The following is a 14,459-nucleotide window of genomic DNA, read 5'->3' on the forward strand; positions in this document are numbered from 1 at the left end:
TAGAAACAGATGTGGGGCCCACCGCATTTAATTTTTTTAGATAATTTAAATATTATTTTTTATCCCTCGTCTTCCTAACAATCTCATTTTTTTTAATTAAATTATATTTTAGTTAAATTAATTAAAATATTCCTTAAACTTTTTAACTTTGCCTACAAAGTTAAAAAAAAAAATCTAAAAAATATTTTTACCGTTAATTTTGGCACATTTCTTAAAAAATTTAAAAATAACCTTATTTTTAAAACTATAATTAAATTTTAAAGACAGTAACAATAATTATTTTTATAAAAAAAAAGTTTTAAAAAAATTATTACCGTCAATATATAAATGAAATTGGTCTATCGACATCTTGTAAATTATAGCATCGGCTAACTCTGTGCCAGTAGCCGCGGTAATACAGAGGATGCAAGCGTTATTCGAAATGATGGGGCGTAAAGCATTTGTAGGTGACTTTTTAAGTCTGCCGTCAAATCACAAGGCTCAACCCTGGACAGGCGGTGTAAACTACCAAGTTGGAGTACGGTAGGGGCAGAGGGAATTTTCGATGGAGCGGTGAAATGCATAGCACCAACAACGAAAGTACTCTGTTGGACCGACACTGACACTGAGAGACAAAAGCTAGAGGAGCGAATGGGATTAGATACCCCAATAATAATATTTTTTTTTAAGGTTTATTATTTAAATAAATTTTATTAAAAAAATAAAAGTTTTTACGAAAATTGATCACTATTATTGAAACTTTTTAGTTTTTTTTTTTTTTTTTCTAGTAAGTATAAAGCAATTATTTGGACAAACAAATCAAAAAAAAAATATTTTAAATTAAACTTTTTATTTTGTAGCAGTAAAGTGGGGACCAGATTGTCAGACAATGTTGGAAAATGGAGCAGACGGAAAAGAAATAAAGGAAAAAAGGCGTATCAGGATTCTGTCCAATCTGGATTCCCACGTGTCAAATATGGACCTTCGGAGCTGCCGTGGGCTTCCATGGGCCCCCAGGATTCTTGGGGTCCAACAAATACTTGGGCTGGGCCCATTTACAGTAAATTTAAAAATAATAAATTAAATTTATAATTTAAGCTTAGGTGACAGCTGGCAAATGTCTTTTTGCATGAATAAGACATAAAAGAAGAGACTATAAAGCCAAAAGTACACCCCACAGAAAAATGATAAATTAATTCTTTAAATGGAAAATACCAAAATATAATATCATTATTTTGGCATACTTTTATAAGAAGAAAATATATATAATTAATTAATTAAAAGGTTAAAGTCCGTACATATGTGTCATTGTCCTACAACCAAGGCCTTATTTTTATTCACATGTACCTAATGGCATTGGTGAGGGCTTCTTTTGGTTTCTTAGGACTATGCTTGTATGTAGGTAGGTAATAGCAAGTGACGTTTTAGCCGTTGACCTACTCGACTATAAAAGCTCGGCTCCTCTTACAAAATATCCAAATGCTTCAAGCTTTGGGGCGCCAAGCTACGACACTGCCTCTGTTGCTCATTACTGAACGCGCATTTCCTCGTGTGTTATATTGTAACAGTCTAAACCTATCGCTTGCAAATATTGTCTGCTTTGACCCGTTAGATATCACCGTCAACTTCACGATTTTAAAGTGCATTTATTCGGGATAAATGTTTCGTTCCCCTTCTCCAACCGATGTGAGATCTAACAATCCACCCCTTTGAAAGGCCCTTTACGACTATAAAGAAGAGGGGGTTGTTCCCACATAATTGGTAGTATGAGAAGCTGCCACTTGGGCTATTCAAGCTCCTAGACCTTCGTCTGCCTAGTCCTGTTGGCAGTTGGTGGACACATTTCTTTGGCCCGATCTTGATACCATTTATAACAACTCAAACCCGCCACTAACAAATATTGGGCTATTCTACACATGTTTATATATACATATTTCAAAAATAAATGTTAATACCCGAGTATAACTCTCATTAGATTATTATTATTATCATCACGTCCTTTTTCATAGGTCAATTAATAAATTTGCCACTATTTTTCAAATTTGAAAAGACTAAAATGCCCATTATGTTATGAGCTAAAGGACCATATACAAAGGGATACATTTGTCATTTTATGCTGTGGGGGATAAGATCCAAATAATCACAGTCCAATTCTACAAGCCACACTAAGGGCCAGTGGCCACAATAATTGGGTGAGGTGCTAATCAAAATGCCCCAAAAAGAATGTCAACTTTTTCAGCCTTAACTACGAAAACGACGTCATTTAATTTTTATTTAAATATTATTTTATATGTAAAAAAATAAAAAATTAAAATTAAAATACTTATATTTATTTATTTATATATATATATATATATATATATATATTCGAATAAAACTTTGTTTTCTATTTTTCTCCAATGATCCATCGCTATTTTCACGTGCTTCTGTTTTTTTTTTCCACGTTATTTATTATTATTATTTTTTTTTTAATTTATCCAATTATTCCCCTTTTAATAGAAATATCATTTTCACCTTATTTTATATTAATAAATTTATTAGCGCTATCTTATCCATTACTTTTACATTGATCTCACTATCATTTAACATTTATTCGACAAATACTACGGTCTATAAAAGAGATTTGATAAATTATATTAAACAAAAATGCTATTTTCTTCTCTCAATATTTAATAATAAAAAAATCGTGACGAATCAATTTAAAACTAGAAATGTTAAACCCGTCTTTGCTATCTCGGTCTTTTAATCCAAGCTCTTCACGCATGGCTCTAAGTCGATATACTTACGACACGTGAGTAAAGAAGAGATACCTGAATGAACCGATACCACATTTGAATGAGCGTAATTATGATGATATGATGATTAAAAAAACTTTAAAAAACTAAAAGTTACTGCATATATTAAAAAAAATTAAGCGTGTTTTACTCACCGCTAGAAGTTAGAAGTAAATAACACGAGCATGTCGAAAAAAAATGTCGGGGCCATAGATCTTGCACGGGGCGTTATTTTTTACGTACGTTTTTTAAAAAATATTTTTTTTTTGTTATTGATTACCATGTTCGACTTTTCTTCTCCGTTCTGTCTCTATCAATAATATATATATAGGGAATAAAATTTTATGATCTCTTACGAGAACAGGAAGTCTTTCTAATGGAAGAATATTATTCCTATCCCACTCTCTTGACGTTCTCGAAGATTATCGTGTTCGTGTTTGTCATTGTCGTCATCGTCATTGTCATTGTCGTCATAATCTTTGCTTTCGTTTTTTTTTTTCTATTCATTCCCGAAGAAGCGATAAAAATAAAATATTATCTTAGTTTAAGAAAATTATATGCAAACTAGAATTTTAAAACTTTATAAATATTTAAATTTTTAAATTTTACATGAGTTTTAAAATTTGTAATTTTATGTCTTTTTTTTTTTTTTTAATTTTAATTTTGTGTCAAATAATTTTAATTATATATATATATATATATATATATATAGTCTATGTGTGTATATATATATCTGAAGCATGTTTTCTTCTTCAACTAAAAATTCCTTCTTTGAAACTTTGCTAGAAGGAGAGAAAACATTTGGATTACCCGACGGTGACTATCCGGTGATCAAAGCACAAGAATATTTTTGAAAAAATGGAGCGGGTAGCGAAGGTTGCGTCACAGAAGGCGGTGGTGATATTCAGCAAGAGCTCGTGTTGCATGAGCCATGCAATTAAGAGACTCTTTTACGATCAAGGCGTCAGCCCGGCCGTGTACGAGCTCGACCAAGACTCGAGAGGAAAAGAGATCGAATGGGCCCTTCGGCGCCTCGGCTGCAACCCCGCCGTCCCTGCCGTCTTCATCGGTGGCCGATTCATCGGCAGCGCCAATGCCATCATTACCCTTCACCTCAATGGCTGTCTCGACAAATTGTTGAAGGAAGCCGGAGCGCTTTGGCTCTGATATTCTCTTACATAACTACACACCCATCAATAATAAGACTAGAGAAGTTCTTTTCTACTGATTTTATGACGATATTATGCTCGAAAGCCGAAAAAATTATAGATAATTTCGTCTCTTGAAAATGGAAATATTTTATGACAATATTATGCTAAGAATATTTTTAAAAATAATTTTCGCCTTTTATATTAATTATTATATATGTTTTATGTTTCGAGATTACGTGTGAACATAAATATTGTTAGGGACCACGTAAAGTAGTTTTAATGGAGAAATTTGTGAGAATTATGCAATACAATGCATCGAGGTCGAAAAAGATTTGAGTTATATTCGAATGCCAAATTAATATATATATATATATATATATATTCTTTGGTTAAGAATATAGGACAAATTCCAAATTTCCCCTGTGTATATATATATATTTTTTTTTAATTGGATAAGAAATTATTTTATTTGTGAACGAGTAAAGTAAGAGTACATGAATGAACCGAAACCTCATCTGAACGAGATTGATTTTGAAGGTAGAATGATTGAGAAATGCTTAAAATAATTAATAGTTACGACCTATATTAACAAAGTGCACCATATTTTCCAGTGGCTCGATGGAACCTCCAAAGTTAAACGTGCTTAAATTGGAGTAATTCTATTTCGGATTACCTCCTGATTTTTTTAGGACACACATGTTGAAATGACTCGTGTTGGTAATCTTCGCTCTTAGGAGCAATTTAAGATAAATAGGTAACGTGGTCATGTCGCACGAAAATATCGAGGTCATCAGGTGCCAAATTCGGATTCCAAATATTAATTTGAATCGCGAGTATGAATAATACTAAATAAAATACATAACAATTATAAACACCAATAAACGGTAAAATCAAATTCATCCCTCAATGGTTCCAACATTCTTCTACAAATACGACTATGGTGCATGCTTGACTCGAACTATTTTAACGAGCGAAGATCGTTCTCATAAATCAACACGAATCATTACAGAACCTTTGAGGTTATCGAACATAAACAAAACATGTTTTATTTTGAAATTTCAATGATTGCAGCACCGAAAAAGAATGTGCACGTTGGTAATAGATAATAAATATTAATTATTTTTTAAAAAATAAAAAATCGCTCCCATTTGTTTCAAAATAGTTGGCACAAATTTAGCCATCTACTGCTGCAGTTTCCCCAAATGGATTGAAAATTGGGCTTGGTATCGCAAGCCCAGGCCCAATAAGCCCAAAGTGGAAAAAAATTAATTAAATTGATTGGTTAAATTAATATTTTAATATTATTATATTATTATTACATAAACCAACCCAATTACCCAAATGAAATTATATAATTTATAAAGAATAAAAAAAAGATATAAATAAATCAAATGATCAAATATTAACCCCTTTTTGACATTTTTAAAATATAATATAAATGAATTATAGGAATATATATGCTCCATCAAATTCCTTACCTTTTCCTTTGAACCATATTCTCTTGGATTAAGTTTTTGGCATGAATTAAAAAAATATATATATATATATTTATGGAAAAATAAAATAAATTAATTTTTTTTAAAACGCGATTACTTTTTAAACTTCAAATCACGAGCTACGTTTCACTTCAATGAACTCATATAGTATAAGTAGAGATATAGCCTTTAATTCGATAGCTCGAGATTTTTTCTAAATTGAAAAAAAAAAAAAAAAAAAAGCTAAAATTATAGAAAAATGGAATTGATTCCACCTTATCTTATGATGGAAATTTTAATAACTAGCTATATATAGCTTTAAAATTTAAATAATATTCCTTAAATACAAAATGGATATGAAAATAATAATAATAATAATAATTAAATACTTTAAAATTAACAATTTAGTCTCTCGATTTTAATACGTGAGACGTAACAAAAAATATTAGCAAAATTTAATGATTTTTTTTTTTTTTTGTATTTACATAATAAATAATGACGCTAAATGATGGGACAAATTAAATTATTACAAATTTGAAAATAAAAAAATAATAATGGGATTTTAGGGTTTATATGGATTTAGGTGGATAGGAGTGGATTTTAGTAAATTATAGGCCAAAATAATGGTTATTTGGTGTGAAGATCAGTGTATTTCTGTGGGTAAGTTATTATTAGAGAGGTGATTATTAAAAAAAATGGTAAATATTCTGTTTAAAGATGCCTTTGGTTCATCAAAATCAAATAACCATAGATGGAAATAAGGCTTTGTGGTTAAATTTTATTTCAAAATCAGCTCAACACGAGTTCAACCACACGTCGGGTATGAGAATTCGAACCTTTTTACCTCTTAATTAACGATATATGTCTTAATCAGCTGGATACGTCGGGTTTGTCGGGTTGTATTGAGTTATAAAGTTTGACACAAAGCTCGAAAAATTTAGGGAACTAGAATTCAGCACAAATTTAATTAAACAGAGAAATTATACGACATATTTAAACGGATAAAAAAAATGTTAATTTGATAATTTGATTCCGAACCAAATTAATTTATTTAAATGTGATTTTATAAATTAAAAAAAAAAACTATAGAGACATAAATATTAGGAATAAAAATATAAAATAAAAAGTGAAAATACGATTTTGCCATTCAGTATTTAAATGATTGTTAAAATTTAGGGGGTAAAATTTAAATTATATAAAAGAGAGGTGCCATTTTTGTAAATTACCCAAACTTTGTAGATAGAATTCAAAATTTGAGAAAATTATTGGGTTTTAAGTGAAAAAAATTGAAAAAAATATAAGTTGGGGTTTGATATATATATATATATATTTTTTTTTTTTTTTTTTTTTTTTTTTTTATTTACCGCAAAAGTGAATGAATTACCCCAAACAACCTTTTCACTATGGCCGACCAAACATTTGGGCAGTGACTCTTCCACCATAGAAGCTGTCCTAAAAGATTCACTAGTAACTGACATTTTTAATATATACATATACATATATATATTGGTCTCGAGCCTCTCTCAACCATATGTAATTCTCTTGAGTCTCTCGGTCCTTAATGACCTCCATCTTTTCCGCTCTTTACATCTCTCAGTCTCCTTCGACCTCTATTAGTCGGTCACGGTCTCTCTGTCTCTTGCATTCTTTTCTATCTCAGCTCTCTCGAGCTCCGTTCGTTCCTCTTTTGACTCTCGTTTCCTTGAATCTCGATATTCACTGTTTCTCTAGACTTCAGACTCTTCGTCCCAACTGGGTGATCGAACCCAACTCAACTTGAAAAAATAGAGGGTTGGTTAGGCTGCATTATAAACCCTATTTAGTTCATTCGAGTAGATAATCCGACCAATTTGAAATTTTGGGTCAGTCCAAAAATTTTATTAGTGCTGTAATCAAAATTACAGTAAAAATATGTTATAATTTCTTACGAAAATTGAGATTCGGAATGAGTGCAACGGTAATTTAGACGTTGTGACAGTGTTCAAGTCCCAATTTCTGTAATGGGTCACTACTACACTACTTAAAGTTTCAATTATTACCTGACATTCTAACGGATTTGTCCGTTATTACCTGGAGAGGTACGTGTCGTCATTTACCTAATTAAATGAATTATTTTAATAAAGTAGATAAATAGTTTTAATGATATATTTTAGATTAAATAAATGTAATTATAATTATAATTTTTATATATCGACCGTCAAATCGAATTAGTTGATAAGTCCTCTTAAAACTAGTTTAGATTGAATTAAACTATCGAATTTGTTATTAATTTTATTTAATATATATATAAAAGACTCCCGCCGCCGATAGATGTTCCATGCCACCTTTTGTGAATAGCTCTGAAAATGAATGAATTGTGATATAGCGCCGAATAAGCCACAATTCTCGACTCGAAATCTATCGGACTTGTTGGGAGAGAAAATAGGGAGCCCTATACCATACATCCTGCTGCCTCGGGACGACTGCACGTTACATCATAGTAGCACGACACAATGAAGGCGGAAACCCGGTTGGGCGTTCCTGCGCACCTGCCATCTTGCAAGAAAAGGCCCCTGACTCGAGAACAAAGCAAGATATATATATATATAAATAATGCTAACTTAAAATAAATAAATAAATATTTTACGTATTAACATTTTATTTTTATTAAAAAATTTAACTCGAACCATCAGAACCAACTTAATTGATTATATTATGTCTCGGTTAGACTAAAATTATTATTTAATAAAATTTATTTGGATTGAAAAATTTTACCATCCCAATAATTTAGTTAAGTAAAAAAATGCAACCCGACCCAATTCAACCTATAAACGCTCCTAATTTGAACTATATTATATATATATATATACCGTTTTATCTATTGTAGAGTGATAATTGGATGAACCGCCATGATATTATGGTAATTAACGTCTTATCCATTGAGCTACGGTTACGATGGAAATATTATATTATATTATATTATATATATAGGAATTAAAAAAATGTAGATAAAATATAAAAATATTATAATATAGGAAAGCCACAAATGGAGATTGCGTTAGTATTGGATAATAAGAAGGCAATAAAATGGGATTTAAAACATGTGTTTAAGAATATCCATCACAATTCCCTCCGCCGTGGGACCCACTCCCTCCGACCGCGATGATTATTATTACCGATCCCTTCTGCCACTGGCCGTAAATTTATTTATTTATTTATTTATTTATTTTTAATTTATTTTTTCCCCGGAGGCCCAAAGGGGCAGAAATTAAAATTTGTTCACTACTTAAATTCCTTAACGATTTGCAATTAAGAAATTAATTGCACCCAGATTTGGTCTTCCAATTCAATGGCCATATAAATATCTTATTCTCTACTTAATCGACTGTCCTTTTTTTAAAAAATTAAAAATTAAAAAAAGAAATTTCACATTCACATTCCTTTTTCTTTACCTTCCCACTCTTGCAGGATGTCAGTTTCTTCTTCGATTTGGTGATCTGCTCCTCGGCCGTGTTGGTTGCGATCTTTCCCTGTAATGGGTACTCCGAATTCTTGAGTTTGATAGCGATTAAGACCAAGAAAAGGGGTTTTCATGGCAATTTGGAGATGGGTTTGTCTCAGAAGTTGAGGAAGAGGCGCGGTTTTAGGGGTTGGATGATTATGAATTGTTTGTGTTTATGTTAGTTTGGGTCTGTAATTGGGTTTGTTCTACTGGGGTTTCTTTGTTTGTTGTTGTTTTTGGTTGTTTTCATTTGATTATGGGTGGGTGTTTTCCTTGTTTTGGATCCTCCGATGAAGACGGTAATGGCGTAAAGGATGCTACTAAGAAGGATTCAGCTAAGGATGGCTCTGCTGCTCAGTCTCACCATGTTACCAGAGTGAGCTCAGGTGATTAAATCAATGGCGGATTCTTTCATTTTCTGTGGTTAATTCTGTAGGGTTTTGTTTCTTTTCCTTGTTAGTAGAGCTTGTTCATTGAGTTTTCGTTGTTGATAGGTTTTTTTGGGGGAATTTTGTGTTGTTTTGATCTGAATAATTGGGTGGGTTTCTTTTGAATTGTGTTTGTGTTCTTGGGACCTTAGGTATCTTTGTGCTGTTTTGTTAGCTTCCTCATTGTGTTCTATGTGGTGATTTCTGTGTTTTTTTCATGTCTGAGGATGGTTTTGTGATGTGTTTTGTAATGTTTTTGACTCTGTTGGAAGGAATTGTGTGGATTAGGGAGTGTTTTTTTTATGGAAATGGTTGAAGAACTATGATGGGTCAAAATGTGTGTTCATTTGTGAGTTGGATAAGCTTAGTTAACTCGTTAATGGTTCATGATTTCTTGTGATTTTGTGAGATCCCGCTTCGGTTGGAGGGGGAATGAAATGTTTCTTATAAGGGTGTGGAAACGTCTTCTTAGTAGACGCGTTTTGAAACTGTGAGGCTGAAGGCGATATGTAAGGATTGGTTGGAGAGGGGGAGCGGAACATTGTTTATAAGGGTGTGGAAACCTCTTCCTAGTAGATGCGTTTTGAAACCGTGAGGCTGAAAGCGATATGTAAGGATTGGTTGGAGAGGGGAGCGAAACATTCCTTATAAGGGTGTGGAAACATCTTCCTAGTAGACGCGTTTTGAAACCGTGAGGCTGAAGGCGATATGTAAGGATTGGTTGGAGAGGGGAGCGAAACATTGTTTATAAGGGTGTGAAAACCTCTTCCTAGTAGACACGTTTTAAAACCGTGAGGCTAAAGGCAATATGTAAGGATTGGTTGGAGAGGGAAGCGAAACATTCCTTATAAGGGTGTGGAAACCTCCTCCTAGTAGATGCGTTTTGAAACCGTGAGGCTGAAGGCGATATGTAAGGATTGGTTGGAGAGGGGAGCGAAACATTGTTTATAAGGGTGTGGAAACCTCTTCCTAGTAGACACGTTTTAAAACCGTGAGGCTAAAGGCAATATGTAAGGATTGGTTGGAGAGGGAAGCGAAACATTCCTTATAAGGGTGTGGAAACCTCCTCCTAGTAGATGCGTTTTGAAACCGTGAGGCTGAAGGCGATATGTAATGATTGGTTGGAGAGGGGAGTGAAACATTGTTTATAAGGGTGTGGAAACCTCTCTCTAGCTGACGCTATTGTTTTAGGATATGTGTGCACAACTCAATAGGTTTGGATTTGTGATGTTTTGTGAAGCTTTTGACTCTGTTGGAAGGAATTGTGTGGATTAAGGAGTGTTCTTCATGGAAATGCTTAAAGAACTATGAAGGGTCGAAATGTGTGTTCCCTTGTGAGTTGGATAAGCTTAGTTAACTCGTTAACGGTTTACAATTTCTTGTGATTTTGTGAGATCCCGCGTCGGTTGGAGTGGGGAACGAAGCATTCCTTATAAGGATGTGGAAACGTCTCCCTAGTAGACACGTTTCAAAACCGTGAGGCTGAAGGTGATACGCAAGGATCGGTTAGAGAGGGAAACAAAACATTCTTTATAAGGGTGTGGAAACCTCTCCTTAGTAGACGTGTTTTAAAACCGTGAGGTTGAAGGTGATACGTAAGGATCGGTTCGAGAGGGGAATGAATCATTCTTTATAAGGGTGTGGAAACCCCTCCCTAGTACACACGTTTTAAAACCGTGAGGCTGAAGGTGATACGCAAGGATCGGTTAGAGAGGGAAACAAAACATTCTTTATAAGGGTGTGGAAACCTCTCCCTAGTAGACGCGTTTTAAAACCGTGAGGTTGAAGGTGATACGTAAGGATCGGTTCGAGAGGGGAATGAATCATTCTTTATAAGGGTGTGGAAACCTCTCCCTAGTAGACGCGTTTTAAATCCGTGAGGCTGACGGCAATACGTAAGGATCGGTTGGAGAGGGAAACGAAACATTCTTTATAAGGGTGTGGAAACCTCTCCCTAGTAGACATATTTTAAAATTGTGAGGCTGAAGGCGTACGTAAGGATCAGTTGGAGAGGGGAACGAAACATTCTTTATAAGAGTGTGGAAACCTCTCCCTAGTAGACGCATTTTAAAACCGTGAGGCTGATGGCGAACGTAAGGATCGGTTGGAGAGGGGAACAAAACATTCTTTATAAGTGTGTGGAAACCTCTCCCTAGTAGACGCGTTTTAAAATCGTGAGGCTCAGAGCGATACGTAACGGGTCAAAACGGACAATATAGCGGTGGGCTTGGTCGAGTTGTTTTTATTTCAAGAAATGGAAGTATCAAGCTCAGTAGACTTATGTGAACCATGGTGTAGACTTTGTAGGATTGATACAATGTCTGAGTTGCTAGTTTTTACAGATAAATCGAAGTCGAAGAGTGTATCCGATGCTAAGAAGGAGCCAACGGTTCAAAAGGATGGAACAACAGCACATATTGCAGCCCAAACGTTTACATTTCGGGAGCTCGCTACAGCCACGAAGAACTTCAGATCCGAATGCTTGCTGGGAGAAGGGGGGTTCGGAAGGGTTTACAAGGGTCGCTTGGAGAGCACGGGACAGGTTAGATCATATTTCTCGCAAATTTATGACACGAATATGTTAAGTTCTGAATGACTTCCCCTTGTAATATGAAGGTAGTGGCTGTGAAGCAGCTCGACCGTAACGGTCTTCAAGGAAATCGGGAGTTTTTGGTGGAGGTTCTCATGCTTAGCCTGTTACATCACCCGAATCTTGTTAACTTGATAGGCTATTGTGCTGATGGGGATCAACGTCTTCTTGTTTACGAGTTCATGCCATTGGGTTCGTTGGAAGATCATTTGCACGGTTCGATATCTACTACCTTTTTCTTTTCGTCTTGTGGAAGGAACAAATCTTAAAGTTTCAAATCTAGAAGCATTATACGACCCACATCGGTCAGAGAGGGGAACGAAGCATTCTTTATAAACATGTGGAAACCTCTCTCTAGTAGACGCGTTTTAAAACCTTGAGGGGAAGCCTGGAAGGGAAAGTCCAAAGCGGACAATATCTGCTAGCGGTGGGCTTGGGCTGTTATATAAGTAGAGTGAGAGTGGGGGATCGGGTATAACTAAACCAACCTAACACGTATAAACTCGGTGTATTAACGCACGGACTCGACTGTTACCCTTTCTTGGTTTCTGTAATCTCGGGTTGTTTCGTATGTCTTAATCTCTACTAAATCTTTACGAGTCTTGCGATGTCGTGAAGCTCTGGTATTCGTTTCTGATTACTTTTTTACTTGTTTGTCAGATCTTCCACCTGATAAGGAGCCCTTGGATTGGAATATTAGAATGAAGATTGCAGCTGGTGCTGCAAAAGGATTGGAGTATTTGCACGACAAAGCAAACCCGCCTGTTATATATCGAGACTTGAAGTCGTCTAATATTCTTCTCGACGAGGGCTACCACCCGAAGCTGTCAGATTTCGGTCTAGCAAAACTCGGTCCAGTTGGTGATAAGACTCACGTCTCGACGAGAGTGATGGGAACATATGGTTATTGTGCTCCAGAGTATGCTATGACTGGTCAGCTCACTCTCAAATCAGATGTATATAGTTTCGGAGTCGTCTTTCTAGAACTCATCACAGGGCGTAAGGCGATCGATAATACTAGAGGTCCGGGGGAGCATAATCTCGTGGCATGGGTGAGTATGCTCGACTTTCGTTCTTTGTGCATTTCGATTTATACTAATCACTCGAGCTTCGTCTTTCAAATGGTATACAGGCTCGACCACTTTTTAAAGATCGTCGAAAGTTCCCGAAGATGGCCGATCCACTGCTGCAAGGTCGTTATCCCATGCGGGGTCTTTATCAGGCATTGGCCGTTGCAGCAATGTGCTTGCAGGAACAGGCTGCAACAAGACCTCTAATTGGGGATGTTGTTACTGCATTGACATATTTAGCTTCCCAAGCTTATGATCCAAATGCAGCTGCTTCTCAAAGCAATCGAATGGGTGGATCGACTCCGCGAGCTCGAGATGATCGACGAGGTTTATCTGATGGATTGGATAGTCCGGACGAGCGTGGACGAGGGCGTGGATCCCCATCGAACTACAGAAACTCACCGGACTACCGAAGGAAAGACCTCCATAGGGAATTGAGTTGTGGAGGTACAGAGGTGAACAAAATCGACACGGGAGGCGGATCTGGTCGAAAATGGGGATTGGATGAGCTAGAACGACAAGAATCTCTCCGAGACAGTCCTGTATATACGGGGAGAGGTAGGGAAACGCCGAGGAACCGTGACCTGAACAGAGAACGTGCAGTGGCTGAAGCAAAAGTGTGGGGCGAAAACTGGAGAGAGCGGAAGCGGGCAAACGCCGAAGGGAGCTTTGATGGTTCACAGGAATGAAAGAGAAGAAGGTCCAAGGTTGTTGGTGACATTTTGGTTGATCTTTTGAGGAGTAGAGGAAGGAAAGGAAAAGAGTGAGATTACAAAAGTAGAGGTATCATCATCTATGTTCCATTTGCAAAGCCCATCCCACAAAGTATTTTCTTTTTATAGTATCAATTGCATCCAAGTTTTAGTATTGTTGCTGCTGCTGCTGCTGGTTCTTCCTTCTATGGTGAGGTCGAAAGAGGGACAATGTAATCGAGACGAGGTGTCGAGCATAGGTTTGGTTGGTTGGTTGGTTGGTTCGTGGTCGGTCGGTTGGTTGGTTCGTGGTTGAACCGTGTAATTTTGGAGGTGTCTAAAATTTCATGGTGAAAAAAGTAGTGAGTTTGGTGTGGGGTTTTTCCATTGTTACTTATGGCTGCTGCTATTAGTTCAGTTCTTTGTTCTTAGTCTTACAAATCCCTTTCATATATGGATTCTCTCTGAGTATCAATTGGTTATGCTTTCGGCTTATACACAAAGCTTTGTTGTTACTTATCTCTGAGTATCAATTGGTTTTTCGAAATTATTGGAGGAGGTTGGAACAATGTGACCGTGTCGGTACGGTCTTTCTCGTTAGCTGTATGAGAGTAATTATAAATTACATTTTGAACTTGTACCTAGCTGTCATTAGGAGCGGTCACGTTGTGGTTGGTTTTTTACCTAGTCGTCATTAGGAGCGGTCACGTTGTAGTTGGTCTTTTGTTGGGTTCGTTTTTTGCCCCATCTTGAAAAATTATCGGATGAGGATGAACAATGTGGCTCGTTCGAGTATTTTGAACCACCCTATTCCCCTTC

The 14,459-nt window shown here is 35.7% G+C and overlaps 2 protein-coding genes across 2 annotated transcripts; both read left to right on the plus strand.

The window, feature by feature from the left end:
• The first annotated feature begins 3,502 nt into the window (after positions 1-3,502).
• Positions 3,503-4,062, plus strand: LOC111790775 (monothiol glutaredoxin-S10). Its single transcript, XM_023671828.2, has one exon. It carries the CDS (start codon positions 3,612-3,614, stop codon positions 3,918-3,920), a length of 309 nt encoding a protein of 102 aa, XP_023527596.1. The 5' UTR covers positions 3,503-3,611; the 3' UTR covers positions 3,921-4,062.
• Positions 4,063-8,748: 4,686 nt separating this feature from the next.
• Positions 8,749-14,157, plus strand: LOC111790773 (Protein kinase superfamily protein). The gene is made up of 5 exons (XM_023671827.2): positions 8,749-9,246; positions 11,631-11,830; positions 11,905-12,094; positions 12,539-12,930; positions 13,011-14,157. The coding sequence occupies exons 1-5, from the start codon at positions 9,036-9,038 to the stop codon at positions 13,635-13,637; spliced, it is 1,620 nt and encodes a 539-aa protein (XP_023527595.1). The 5' UTR covers positions 8,749-9,035; the 3' UTR covers positions 13,638-14,157.
• The last annotated feature ends 302 nt before the right edge of the window (positions 14,158-14,459 follow it).

Source organism: Cucurbita pepo, chromosome 3 (genome assembly GCF_057944985.1).
Source record: "Cucurbita pepo subsp. pepo isolate OVF chromosome 3, ASM5794498v1, whole genome shotgun sequence".
NCBI classification, from domain to species: Eukaryota; Viridiplantae; Streptophyta; class Magnoliopsida; order Cucurbitales; family Cucurbitaceae; genus Cucurbita; species Cucurbita pepo.